The 15,573-nt window shown below is 30.6% G+C and overlaps 1 protein-coding gene across 4 annotated transcripts in view; it reads left to right on the top strand.

Annotated features, from left to right (window-relative positions):
- Positions 1 to 15,573, top strand: part of LOC129222103 (kynurenine aminotransferase-like) — a 41,075-nt gene that overhangs the window by 11,141 nt on the left and 14,361 nt on the right. For all 4 annotated transcript variants that reach the window (XM_054856546.1, XM_054856544.1, XM_054856543.1 and 1 more), the window contains 5 exons: positions 3,354 to 3,440; positions 5,315 to 5,437; positions 6,365 to 6,485; positions 7,152 to 7,228; positions 11,976 to 12,065. In XM_054856546.1, the coding sequence (XP_054712521.1) occupies positions 3,354 to 3,440; positions 5,315 to 5,437; positions 6,365 to 6,485; positions 7,152 to 7,228; positions 11,976 to 12,065 (498 nt within the window). The remainder of the gene's footprint in view (positions 1 to 3,353; positions 3,441 to 5,314; positions 5,438 to 6,364; positions 6,486 to 7,151; positions 7,229 to 11,975; positions 12,066 to 15,573) is intronic.

Genomic DNA, 15,573 nt, shown 5'->3' with positions numbered 1-15,573 from the left:
ATTTCTTATGCCATACATTTTTTAAAATAGTTTGAAAATAAAATATTGCCGGCCATTTAAAGTAAAAGTTCCGAGCTGGCCCAATGTACAACATCTTATTGTACCTTGGGGCATATCCTGTTGTACTATGTGAAAGTCTTCATGATTCAGGAAACAGACATATACTTGAACCAATTTTGCACTAAAAAAAAAAAAAAAAAAAAAACATAATTAAATCATAAATAATGAATTATGATTCAACATTAAATGTGTTTAAAAGACAACATAAGACTAGAACATTGTTCCATGTTCCTAAACATATCTTAATTATGGAATTGCTTGTGTACAAACAGGGCCAGATTCGGAAGTGTGGAGGCTCCAGGGCAACGAAGAAGTGTAGGTCCCTAATCAGGGTTTGAAAAGATCATCATATTTTCGAAAATATCCGATATTTTGATATATATCCGAATATTTTGATATATATGTATATATCCGATATTTTCCTCTCGTGACAGGATGTTTTGTAAAAAGTTTATTGTGGGAGCCCCTTTGTTGTGGAAGCCCCGTGGCAGTAGCGCCGCCTGTCCTCCCTTAAATCCAGCCCTGTGTTCAAACAATGCAGTTCCATGTTGAACAAACCATGCATATGTTGTACCTTGAAACGTGTCCTAAGGTACAACATGTTTGGCTCTCTTAAGGTACAATCACCAAGTAGATAAAGAAAAACCAAAATGGTGGTAAATCTAGATGCACTATCATTATTTTCTTAGAACCAAAATATATAAAGTACTTCTCTTTCATAGCAAAATGAAATTTAGTTGGTTAGTTTTACAAATACAAGGACAGAAAATGCAATAAAAACAAAGAAAATATTTACTTTGGAGTCATGAAATTTTCTTTCTCTCACAAAATTGTCAATTTTACTCATTTGATGCTGATTTTTACTATGGCACCATTTAGATTACAAAATTGGTGATTAGAGATTATAAAAAGACGGCTATTAATTAGATTTAGTTAGATTCTTCGAAATTAGCAGTGTGCCCAGGTACAAATGTCCCAAGGTAGTACACTCGCCCCTGCACATATTTTATTGATTTTGAATTTTAGGTCAAGAATGTACATTCACAGTTGGGGATATTATGGTTATGTTATGCCCTCAGAAAAAGGTGGTAAATTAGCTATTATTCATGAGGGAAAGTAAAGGATATTAATATCATTAAATAAGGCATATTTGTTATTCCTTTTCGCATTAAAGTCAGAGACAAATATAGGAATAAAAATAAAGCTTATAGTTTATTGAACGTATTTGTAATAAATGGATAAGATGCAGTTGCATAGCAAGAAATTCCTTATGGTTGTGTTCATCTTAAAAAGGGTTAATTCCACTAATTAGAACTTATTGAAACTTATACTTAACTTATTTGAATAGAAACAGTAATTTTATACAAGTTGTCTTTATATAGACAACCAGACACATGAAATTGATTAGAAGATGAAATGCGTATTTTGAACAGAAGTGAATAACTTAAATTTTCATTATTGTAATGTAAATTTGAGCTTCTCAGCACCAAGGTCCATACCAGGAGGCCACCTATGACAGTGGTAAGATGAAATGAAAATGTCTTTTCACCAAACAAACAATCGCAGAACCTTACAAATATTTAATAATCGATTTTAATTGCATTCATGAATTGCTAAATGTAAAAGCAAAAATTATACAACATGCCTAAGAATGCTTTATTTTACTTATGTGCTATTTTCAATTAAAAGCGGACGAATTTTAAACCAAAAGCTTTTGTTTTATGGATAGAGGTCACTCGCGACAAAACAATTCCTGTTTTCATGCTTCTCTATCACACTGACTATACAGTTTTTTAATTTTATTTTAATCATAACTTAACTCAGTTTAACTTTTTTTCATGAAAATAAAGATGAATAATTGAGAAATTAGTGCTTAATTCTGCATGATTAATCAATTAAATGAAAAATCGATGTAATTGAAAAATGTACAACCTTAATTTTATCATTATGTAAAACCTGGACAAAAGTATGAACTCAAAGATAAAAAATCCTGGATTACGATAAAGTTTTGTTCAAATAAGTTAATTTAAAACCACACATTGCACATGAATAAAAGTTGCCATTTATGATTAAAAAAAATTTTTTTTTTTTAAATTAATGATATTAAAATACACACTGGACAAAATTATAAACTCAAAAACTTTTAACGTTGTTTTATTCATAACTTAACCCAGTGTAATGTTACTTTGTTAAAGTAAAAATCAATAACTGAAAAAAAAGTCCTGAAATCAATATGACTTATAAATTTTATGAAACTGTCAATGTAATTAAACAATGGACAACTTTAATATCTTGTCATTTTGTGAAACTTAGACAAAAGCAGGGAGTCAAAAGCTCTAACATTAATCAATGTTGCCTGATTATTACTTGCTTTATTTTTCAAAATTAATGACAAATAAATCTATGAATTAATCATGAAAATTCATACGTATAAAATTATAAATTTCTAATTTCCTCCTCATAAATATGTTTTATGGTTAGAAAATTATGCAAACAATCTTCCCCTTAAATATTTCGAAATGTCCCATTTTCTTTTTGAAAAAATATGTCAAATGATTAAGTTTAACTTTAAAAAAATAATTTAAAAAAATGAAAATTACTATTTTATATACAACTGTCATTTTCTTAATTTTTGGATTGTTTAAGAAAATATTTTTTATCAGAATGATTTGAGCTTTTTAAATGCATGTTTTTTGTTTTGTCGAATCGGTAGGTACCATTATTCCTACTTTGAAATTCAAAGGATTTTAACATGCCTAGAGTTTTAACTTTTATGAACATATGATCAAAATTATGGCCTGCTGATATGTTGGGAAAAAAACATAATGTCAAATTGCTTGCAAATGCTATTTCCGCACATTTCCCACTTTTCCAGTGGAGCATTCAACTAAATCATCAATTTGACTTTGTGGTTCTTAAACATTTCTGAAGTCTGAAAGCCATTACTTTGAACCACTTGTCATTCTGTAAACATTTGGAATTCTAGGCATAGCAAAATCCTTTGAACTTTTCTGAAAGTAGAGAGCCACACTACAGGCTACTTAAAAAAGTGGCTACTACAGTTGTTTTGCTTCTTGTAGCGTCCTACTTCCAACCATTGATATAGTCATATATGGTTTTGTTTTATACTTTTTTTATTTTTATCATTATATCACTTAAAATTTAAAATTATTGCTTGAAATTTCTACTGTTAAATTTTAAACAAAGTTTCCTACAAAATGGTTTATTTTTCTTTCCTACTAATATAAAAATAAAATTATAAAATTATTCACATGTAAATATACTCATTTCAGGTAATCATAATTGAACCTTTTTTTGACTGCTATGAACCTATGACAAAAATGGCTGGAGGAGTTCCAGTGTACATACCTTTACGACCTGTAAGTGTGTATTTCTATGTTTACTCTTCCTCCATCAAATTTTTCATTCTTTCTGTAGAAAGTACATATATTTTATTAGCTCTTTTTTTCTTAAATCTATTTACACCTGGAAGTAGATTTTAACTCAGAGGTGCACATTCTATAACTCGTGTTCATTGGTATTCATTTCGTTGAAAACAAAAGTTATTTGCTTTTTCTCTGCTAGTAGCTGAGTAATATGTAGTGTGTTAATAATTTTCATAGGGCAATATAGGTTTTGTCTAAGCTTGCCAGACTTCTCGGTTTTCAGACAAAATCCCTGTGTCCCGGCCGGTTTACTTCTTGTCCCGGAAAAAGGTAAATTTGATAACAGATGACCAAAAAAGTCTAAAAATAATTAACTGGGAAGAATTACTTAAAATAATAACTTTGTTATTTCTGTACATCAGAGCCAGACTGACGTCATTCCAAAAATTACGATTTTCTGTTTATTACTGCATCGTATGTAGAATCCTAGTTCACATTGAGCCATGCAAATGTAATTCTAAAAAAAATCCTCTGTAATTATTTACCGGTGTTAAAATAGTGCGCGTCCTATTACTTGCATGCGTCAGGCAAATGTTTTTTCTATCTCCTGTATCCTGTTTTCCTATCTCCTCCTTATCTTTCTATCTCCAGACTTACGTTAGTCTGGCTCCGAGGTACAGATTTGTAGCACAGACTTGTAAAATTAATATCGGATTAGCCTGTGAGGATTTTTACAACAAGATAAAAAACAAAAAAGACTTTCTAAAAAAGACCATGCCAATGTGAAGAACATGTAAATATTGTTCCATTTTTTATTTCTCATTTAAAATTTTTCTTCTTGCTAAAGCAAGTCAAAAGCTTTAGCAAGAAGAAAAACTTTAAACATGTTGACATGTAGGAAGTAAAATGTTAAATCTATCTGCTTGCGCCAGTTATTATTTATTACCCTTGGTTTAAGCTCATAATTAGGAACCCATGTACCCTTCAAAACACTCTAAAAACCGACCAACGGTGTGTACCCTTTTAAATACTCACTACGCTGGCAGGGGGGGGGATTGTCCCGGTTGAACATTACAGAAATCTGGCAAGCATAGTCTTGTCTGTTTTTTTAGATCATGCTTCCTGCCATTTTTTAACAGAAATCTCTTTTTATTATTTGTTTGCAGATAATACTTAAAAATTATTTGTGTAAAAAGTACTGGTGACAACTTTTGTATTTCCTTTTTAGAAACTAAAAAACTATAACAATATACTTGATGTGTTGCAGCATGCAATAGTTTTAAATGTGCAGAGATCTTCATAGTCTGGAAATGTGTTACCTATTTGAATGCCTTTTAATTAACTCCTAACTCAAACTGATTGAACCAAAACTCATATGAAATATTTACAATACCCACACTCTTACTTGCGATTCAGAAGGTTTTTTTTTTTTTTTTTTATAAAAGATCAGTAAAAAAAAAAAATCTGCACCAATTTAGTGACTGCATACTTATTTTGCTATCATAAATCATTTTTAGCAAAATATATTTGGGCATTGTTAGTTTTTTGTGGATATATATGTTATTAAAAGTGGCAGTTATTTCATTTTAAGGGTTTTTTTTAATAAATTCTTCCTTTGTTTCGTTTTTATAGAAATTACACAAAAAAAATTAATAATAAATAAATAATTTCAAATTTTTGTTCCTCTTTTAAAAGTTATCCAGGATGAAAATTTTAAAGAATAATGACTGTTTATTTGAGAGAATAAAAAAAAGGGAAAAGTTGATTTTAATTCTATTGCTCAAAAAAGGTCTTATTTATTTTGTTTATTTATTTATTTTGCTGTGTGCATTAATACAAACTTATTTGTTGAATTCGTTATATTTTAGATAAAGACTGATGGACCTGTATCAAGTAAGGATTGGATATTAGATCCAGCTGAACTTGCATCTAAATTTAATCGTAAAACAAAACTGATAATAGTTAATACACCACATAATCCATTGGGCAAGGTAAGCATGTTTACTTTCTGATCATTATTAATCCAGTGAGCAGAAATTTATTCCATGACCTATGCTAATTCACTCCGTCTTACGTTAATTTAATTTGATAACAAGATAAATTTCGACTTTAAGTCAAAACGTTTTTGTTACCCTATATTAATATCATTTCTCATTTAAAGTGAAATGGGAAAAGTCATTTGATAACAAATTAATCAATCTCGAACATTTCATTAGATATCATCATTTATATGAGTACTAGCTGCATAGCTCTTGACTGTCCTGGCTTTCATGAGTTTCCTTTTGGGGAGTATTGTTAAAAATGTGGTTTCCATAAAACAGTAATATTAACAGTACAGGCATCCCTCCTATAACACAATACTTCTAAAACACAGTTTCAATATTACACGATACCAAATTTGCAATTATTATAACGCGGTTTTGATATTACATGGTACGAAACTTGAATTTAATACTTCATGGTTTTGATATAACTGGAATGTTATATTTATAAAGATGAATTTTCATTTTTGTTTAATACATTCTGTTAATGGTTGATAACTCTAATAAGTTTTTACTTTGTTTTTATGAAACTTGATTTCGATGTAACACGGTTTCAATATAACAAGATTCATCTTAACCTGATTTTTCTCATGCACATACATAATTAGTATTAAAAATAAGTAAAAATGTTATATTTAAAAAAGTCTTGTATAACACGGTTTCGATACTACACATAACGAATTAACCGTTTTATACAAGGGACACCTCTGTACTCAAAATGAGACTTTTTGAATGAATGCATTTTCAAAGGCATTCACTAACACAATCTTATATGTAAATGTACTTTTATCTTTATCACATTATTAAAAATTATTAAAATATTTTCCTAATTTCAAGTAAAGCTGTTTTGAAGTGTAAAATATCATAATATTGCAGATTTTTACAAAGGATGAATTGCAAATGATTGCAGATTTGTGCCAAAAACATAATGTAATTGCAGTTATGGATGAAGTATATGAATGGTTAGTTTTTAAAGGAAATGAACACATCAGAATGGGTAAGTAATTTAATTCCATATTTGCAATTATAAATATTGTTACGAGTACCGTGCAGCTTCAAACTTTCTTTCAATGACAACACAGTTCTTGAGAAAAGCACAGGAGATTTATTTACAGCTATGTACAATTAATGTAGTTACAACTGCTAAATCAATCATCAGCAAAAAGGCAAATATCAATTAAACACCATAAACTCAATGGTCACACACGTTATTTACTTCAAAATACGCAAAAACACAGAGCCAAATACATGCTCTCAGAGCAATGGCTCAGACCAGTCTCTAGACAGTTTAAAAAGCAAAACTAACTCTCATTCAAATGCCACACCGCTTTATACTCAGCAAAGAAATATCCAGACAATCCTAGTTCGTTCTACCAGTTTCTCATATTTTCTTTTTAATCCATTCACAAATCTTATCTTTCAGAAATGGAGGGACCATATACTTCATTTGAATGTAAGGAGGTTGTATATTCATTACAAGAAACTATTTACAGATTAAGTTACTACAATAATTTTAGATTAAGAATAATTTAATAAATGTCAAATTTAGCCAGATTACAACAAATTAATCATAAAAATAATTACTATTTACAGAATTTGTAACAATATGTTTACTTTGATTTATACAACTACGTATGTCTTAATTTTTATTAATTCCTTACAGCTACTTTGCCAGGAATGTGGGAGAGAACTATTACTATAGGAAGTGCTGGAAAGACTTTCAGTGTCACAGGTTGGAAAGTAAGAATAATTTTATGAATTTAATTTTTATTAATGTAACTGTAAACACATGAGTATTTTTCATTTAATTACCTACGAAACTGATTAGTTTTGACTTATTTTAATCCTGATTTGATGTAATGCAGTGTAGCCAGCATGGTTGAACACAAGTTTCAAGAGAACACATGTCTCTCAAGCTATTGTATGACTATTATACTACTATTACTGATAAATATTTTCATAAAAAATAGTATATTTTGAGCACATATTTGTTGAATCATTAGCTTAGAAATCTCCTTTTTTTATTAGTATATGCCTTTGCTAGATTGGCATAGAACAGTTACTGTTAAAAAAGTACTAACGAAATGAAGATTTGAAGACAACTTGAACAAATAATTTTCAACTAATTTTTCTTTGAATTTGACTTTGAATCGAAAGTGAAAAAGTTATTCTTTTCTGTATAAAAGTTACCACTTGAGGTCGTGTCTTTTTCATAACATCACCAATTTTTGTCTAGTTTAAACTGAGTGCAGTTTTTTAATGATGAGTGCAGTTTTTTCATGTTTATGATCCTACAATATTTGTTTGTCTTCAATTGAATTAATAGTATTTCCATCTATGGACCAGGTTATAGGAGCCACTAGGGTTGTTTCATATCCAATGCCTGTTTTCCTGCTAAATGGGCGGACAGGGTCGCTGCAAGCTTATTTTTTTGGGAGTGGGAGATTTATCAATTTGACAAATGAAACTCAAAAATTTGCGGAATGATAAAAAAACAGGTATGCACAATTACGTAAATCTAATTCTGTCTCCAAATTTGCGGAATTGTCAGACTAAATTTGCGGAGTAAGAAAATACTAGTGAGGTCATAGTTGCCCTCTCACTGGAGTACCCCTGCAGTAGAGTAGAGAGGAGGAGCTGATGATTTGAACTGTTGAGGATTCTCATTGGATTAAACTGTCAATTAGAAATATTTTTTCCTTACTGGTCTGAAACCATCACCATACTTCCTCTCATGGAAATAACTGGAATTTCTTGGAAATGTAAGTTTTGTAAACAGTTTTTATCTCCCACAATCTTGTACAAGACAAAATGATTGCAAAACTTTCATGAAGGTTGATTACAGAACTTTTCTGAATAATCATCCCACTTTAAGTTTACATTTCTGTAAAAAGCAGTGACATTTTCTGTACATTTTTTTTAAATAAGGTAAAAAGGGTTAAAAGGGGTAAAAAATTAACATCAAAACAATTATAAATTTTGTACAAATTACTGTGTAATGTGAGTGAACTGCTTCCATCAGAGCCAAAATTTGTTTTTATTGGTTAGCACTATAGAGTAGGGGAAGCTGCTGTACCCACAAACAAAATTTACTTTTAAAATTTTGCTGGTCTCTAGGAATGGATAATCGACCGGAAAACTTTTCTGGCAGATACTACAACTTATCATCTAACTTGGCAATTTTTGTCAGGTGAAAATCTCAAAGCTTTCAACCTCAATAAAAATTTTCTTAACATTCTTTTTTGCCCGTGGGTACAGCAACCCATTCAACCCGCGGACAGGTGCCTTTGTACCCATAGACATATAAAACAATAATATATAAATAGGTCTGAGGAACTAATATATACTCAATGCATTTTCATAAGCCATTTTATATTGAAATATTTCATACATCTATTGAAAATAACATTAAATGACATATCCAACAGAAATTAAACTTTGAAAATTAATCGAAGGTTTTTTAAATTTTTTAAATTTTCCTTAATTTTTAACGTCAGTGAACTCTTAAAAAAGTTATAAGTCTTAAGAGAGTTGATGATGTTATGAATAATTAATATGTTTTGAAACAAAAAAATAACTAGATTCATGATAGTATGGTTCTCTATGTACTTACATAATAACTTCAATTTATATGCAGATTGAAACCTTTAACCAAAATTAACCCATTACAAAAAAACTCAGTTTAAATTAAACCAAATAAATCTAGAAAAATCAACTTCAAATAAAAATAGGCGGTCTGTAGATCCTACAACAGGTGTGGGGGGTTACTTCAAAACTATGTTTTTCAAATCGTACTTCAAATTCATCATCATTGTTAAAAGCAAATTTTGAACGTTGATGACAAGCCACCATTTTGAGGTACTTCACATTGTAAGAAAACTCAGGTGGGACCCAAGGAAACGAAAAATTGCTGTCCATGGGTAAACATGGTTGTGTGTCCTTGGGTACAAAGGTATGCCGTTTTGGTTTTGCAAGGCAGTCACATTGACAGGACCACAGTTTTACAACATTAAAAAATCAGAAACAAAACCTTCAAAATATAGGGAATCATGATGCCTACAACAAAAATGAATAATACAATCCACAACAGAGTAAAAAAAAAGGAAATCGTTCATGTTTTTTTTTATTTAGATCCTACTAAAACCGAAAAAATGTGATAGAATCTTAAATGTTCGTTTGATGACGTTGAAACTTTCTGGGGTATTGGAAAAGGTTGTGACTCACACGTTGAACCCCAATTAGGATCTCTCTCAATGATACCTGGAATTTTCCGACCAACGTCCGTAGGTACAACCCAGGGGTGATTGTGTTCCGGTATTTTACCGGATTTCTGGTATTTTCATCTTGAATTCCGGTATCTTCATCTTCGAAAATACCGGAACTTCTATATTTTCAGAAAAACCCACTTTAGTAAAATTTAGGGCAATGTTTAATGAAACGAAAAAATCCAAATTGAAGACATTTGATATAAATATAAAGCGTAAGCTACGGTCATGTTTTGTAAACTGGGGGAAGGTAGGAAGAGAAAAGTGATAAGAGCTTCGACTCCTGTCTGTTCTTTATGGCAGTTGGAGGAATTGATCGTATGCAAATATTTTCTTTATTTTATATTCTGGTTTATGATCTTTATCTGCGTGCATTCTGTTGTTATTGAACTAATTCTAATTATACTTTATCGTTATTAATATGCTTCTCGTAAATATAAATTAGTTTAATTAAATTTTACTAGTTAACTCTTACTTTTCATTTCGTCACTTTTTTTTGTTTGATAAATTTATTCGTTTGAACTTTGAATGTTCTCATTTAAAAAATGAGGTACCTGGATAAATCTGAAGATATTGGCTCCATCGATGCAGGAAAGAAGACCAATTTAATTGGGAATGGTTAAACAGAGTGGATTCCTACAATGAAAAGATGGAAATATAGTGTAAAAAAATTGTTGGGGCTGGATTTTGGTGTTGTGTTTCTTGCAACAAGCCCTTTACATATGCTAATGATGGTGTGAAGGCATTATTGCAATGCAACATTCTTCTACAAATACTCATGAAAGGAACGGGAATCATTAAAAAATGCTAGTGTATTAGGCTTTAGTGTATTAGTAAATGAATGTAATTAATGGTTAAGGATTCAGATACAAAGGAGGAAAATAAAACATTCTTTGAAAAATTTTAAGAAATGAGAAAAATTAAAAGAATTTAATTCCTACCGTGCACATAGACGTATTAAGCCAATTAAAACTTCGAGTTTTAGCTTCAACAAATAATTATGTATCTAAATTATTTATATACATAATATGATATGTACATACACGTAATGTGTATATATATGCTCATCAAAACACTTTTTCTTCTTGGGGGAAAAAAAGTTGAGGTATTTTTTCATGGAGTCACAATCATCCCTGGTACAACCGTCCGTGGCTTCTGCAGAAGCAGCTTCCCCTACTGCTTCTGCTGAAACAACTTGCTTTGCTAGTAATTCAATGAGTTTCACTTGCTTGTGAACAATCACTTGTGATTTATCAAACATCATACATTCCTGAACTTTCTTGCACTTTTTTAATTCTTTACTTGAACAAGTTAAAAGTATGTTGTTTTTATAGCTGTTTTTAATCTAATGCTTTAAGTATCATTAAATAGGTTATGAAAAACATAATACATTATTAACTTCTAAATTGGAAAAAAAATAAGGTAAAAATGCCAGTTAAAAAATTGGCATGCATTTTTAAACTGAAATCATATAGATTATCTTAACTCATTATAAAATTGAAAGTTTCTGTCTGGACGTCTGAATCTCTGTGACATGATTTTCATGAAATTTAAGGGGGGGGGGGAGATCGCACCTCGAAGCGATTTTTCGAAAATTCAATTTTACACTTTGATTTTATTTTTACCACCATTGGTGGATTTAATTCCTCTGCACCGAGCGAATCACCATAGCATCGACGAGCAAATTACCATAACATGGATGATTAAATTAACATAGCATATTGGCGAGAAATTCATAATCTATTATTAGCAAATATACAGGCGAAACAAGTGACTTTTTAATTTTCTACTATGGGCAAAGGAGTGCAAATACTGCTAGAATGATATAAAGTTGTAATGTCCTCTGCTATTGTATTATGTAGTTAAAGTAATGTGAGTATTTTTTTTACTACTCCTCGTCATGGTGAATATGATCCTCATGTGAAAAGAGCAATTACGTTAATAGTTTAAATCATATAGTGAATTAACGTCACAAATTGATTATTTATAATATGAAATTCAATTCAGTTATCAAATATGAAATGAATAAAATATTTTCAATCAGTTTGGTCTTAATTACTTGGAAAGTTTACAATATATTTTTATCTACCTCTTGAACTGGTAAAACTAAGTTCCTTGGAATTAAATATTTGATTTATATTGTTTTAAAAAATAGTTAAACGTTTTGCTATCTATATTGTGTACAAACTTGAAATTTATTTATGTCCTTCTCTTTCATGTAGATAGGTTGGGCGTATGGTCCTCAGCATTTAATCCATGCTCTACAACTTCTTCACCAGAATTGTGTTTATACTTGTCCAACTCCTTTACAAGTATGTATCTTAACTATTGACAAAAGACTATTTAGTGTTTTTCTTTAAAAACATTTCACTGCTTATTTTTCAATTATTTTACCAGCTAGCATTTCTGGAAATTTAATATTTGTCTTTGTTCTATTTTACAAAATCAAACCTGAAATATTATTTTTAAATCTAATCAAAGATCTGAAATCCCTCCCTATTCTACTATGCTAAGGCTATGCACAAAAGTCAAATCTGCAGCCGAGTTCAAAACGAGAAATTGATGTTTAAAATTTTGAACCTCCGTGTATTAGATTCAGATGTAATTGTTTCATATTTCTTTAAAATATATTTCCCATCGACATATGACCATAAAGCATTGTATTTTGGTGAAAGGTATGACAAAAAACCACCTATTGACCATAACTCAATTTTGATTTAAAAAAAAAGTGCAGATAAAACTTTGTGCTTAGCATGGCAATAAAGAAATTTTCAACTTTCTGTGATTGCTTTTACATGAATTATAAGCTATAACCAATTTTTCACAAGAAAGTGATTTTTTGATGCTATGTATTTATTATTTGAACCTGACTTTTGGACTATTAAGGGGCCTTGTGTGGTCCCTCTGGTATTTTCATATTTAATAAATTGAATAATAACTTACTAAACATTATAAAACTTTCTGACTTTTCATTATATGCATTATTAATGTGCTTAGTTATTCTTTATCATTCGTCTCATGCCAGCCTAAACATTGAACCTTATACCAAGAAAGATGGTAAGGGCAACAATGACCCCTAACATATTTTACAAAAAAAAAAAAAAAATCTTTCTTTCTCCTACTGGTTGTGGCATGAAAAAAATTGTATGCACTTTGTTTTCTGCTTTTTGAAGCCAGTTGAAATTTCAAATGCTGAACACTGCCGATTGCACACCACTCAAACGCAGCCATTGCTCTTCCAAAAAGAAACTAATTTTGTGTTTCATCATCATCACTTAACATTATAATGCTGTCACTGTTTTTATTTAGCTAAATGAGAAAATGCTTTAAGAATGTGGACTCGCTCAGAAAATTTTCAATCACTCAAAAAATTGGAAGGTGCTAAATTGGAATTATCGTAAATATTCGATTTGTGCATTTTAAATTATTAGTTGATAGCTTTACTATCCATATTTTGTGCTAAATTCAAATTTAGTTATGTCTTATATTGCTGTTTTCCTTGAGATTGCTTTCTAGTATACAGCAATTTTAAGTCTTTCTAGTACGGTACTGTGCAAATTGATTGGGACAAGCTCAAAAATGTTCACAAAAGAAGTTCAATTGGTATAGGTTAACTTACATGCACAGTACTGCAATCTAATACAAATTATGTCCTCTTCTAGCTTGAATGAGATTGTGTGCATGATTTGGCATGGATTTTAAAAAATTAGAACATAAATTTTTGATTTCGTCCTCATCATGCAAAACTTTTGTAACATTCTCAACCTTTGTTTTCTTTGTTGAGCAGTCCATTTTACTCACACGTTTTTTTACAATGCTCCACAAATATTTGATAGGGTTAACAACAGGAAAATCAGCAGGACAACCCAAAACCACTAAATTTCTATTCTTGAAAAAGCTGTTTTGGCAGTTTTTGTTCAGAGGTACCAACATCACCAGCAAACGTTTGTATCATACACACAATTTTATCTGTCTATTATTAGAAACTCTTTTTTTTTTGAGTTCATCATCCCTTCAACTAGTACTAAGCTGCAAGGGTTCCTCAGAAGTAAAATAACCCCAAAACGTCTCTTTATGAGGTTGCTCAACTGTTTAAACAAGATGTATTGACCTGATGAATTTTCCATCACTTTGCTTGACAAATCTTGATCAAAACCCTTGCACAATAAAATGTGTTTCGTCACTGAATACAACCTTCTTCTAATCTTGTGCAGTCCAGGACTGATATTTCATGACCCAATTGGAACTTTATTCTTCATTGCAGGTGTTAGTAACTGTTTTTTGATCTGTGCTCTTGCAAATATTTCAGATTCAATAACCCTTCGTCGAATTGTCGATGAACCCGTGCTCCCATTTGTAGCTAAAAATTAATCCTGAAGATCTGTACTTATTTTTTAAGAATGCAATTTACTATTTCATACAAGAAATTTATCTGTTAGATGTGTGATTTTGCGATTGCGTCCACATTTACTCTAGTCCCTTCTGTTCTAGAGACACAGTCCCATAATTTTTTCACTGATTAGTAGTCATAGAAATGTTGGATTTTTCAACTCCAACTGTAGCAGCGATATCCTTCACAGTATATGCTGACAAAGGCTTACAATTCTAGTCCTTTTCCTTGGAATGATATGTATTCTTTAAATACTCGTCAGAAACAGACAATTCACACAATTGACCACTTTTTACAGCAACTGAAGAGAAAATTTTCAACATGTCATGATCATGTAGTCAAATCAATTTGGATTAGTCAAGGGCAGTCGACCGTTCTAAGAAAATGCAATTGAAACCAGTTTGAGATAGAAAATCCTTGAAAAAAGAAGAATTTTCTTTAAAAATATGTTTGTCCCAATTAATTTGCGTGGTACTGTATTAATATCTTTTCCCCTCACTCTTATCCCTGTAAAAAAAAAGAGTTTTGAATTTACCATTACAGTAAAATATGTTTAACATGAAAACGCTTAACATGAAAAATCGATTAACGCAGGGGTTCTCAAACTGGGTGCCATAGGAAAAGGCGAGGGGTGTCGCGAACTGTCTATGTTATCAAAATAGTGAGTTTTCCACATAAGGTCATAAAGACCAATAAGGTCATCCCTCATCAGAAAGTGTAACTGATGATAAAGCATTATCAACAAGCAGTTTTTAAACAATTAGGCAATAGTGCAGCAAAAGTTATTACTGAAGAGTGATGTAAAAACTACATGTTCGTATTTTGCTGTATGCTTTGCTTCTACATGGTAGTATATATACTACATGGTAGTATAGCATAGTCACTGTTACAGACCTTTTAACATTAAATTCTATTAACATGAAAAATTATTTCAGTCCCTTAAGCTTCGTGCTAAACATTTTCCACTGTAAGGGTTCGTCCGCCCTTGAAAAACTTTAAAAAGTGCTTGAAAACCTTGAAAAAGGTTCTTAGTGTTTAAATTCTTTCAAAATTCATCGGATTGTGCTTAAAATTTTTAAAAAAGTATTTCACCAATGCAATTTTCTGAACATGTGTTCAATTTACAACATCGCAAAAAATTGCTTCCCTATTTGGGATTTCAATCCTTTTGCATCTTGTAAATATTTTGAAGTTTATTACAATCAGAAGTTATTTTGACATGTGGTGCCTTAGATTAGTTTTTTTTTTTTTTAATTTCAATATATAACAAAGGAATTATTTTGGACGACATTGAACTTGCTCGGATTTCGCGAAAAGTTGTTCTTGTGTTTGAAATTTCAATCTTTTTGCATCCTGCTAATATTTAAATATTTTGGGTAATCAAATGTTTTCGCATATGCTACCTCAGATTAGCATATCCTATGTTTAGT

Source organism: Uloborus diversus, chromosome 5, assembly GCF_026930045.1.
Source record: "Uloborus diversus isolate 005 chromosome 5, Udiv.v.3.1, whole genome shotgun sequence".
NCBI lineage: Eukaryota > Metazoa > Arthropoda > Arachnida > Araneae > Uloboridae > Uloborus > Uloborus diversus.
The sequence above is the reverse complement of the archived record's forward strand: the minus strand, read 5'-3'. Positions and strand labels throughout refer to the sequence as shown.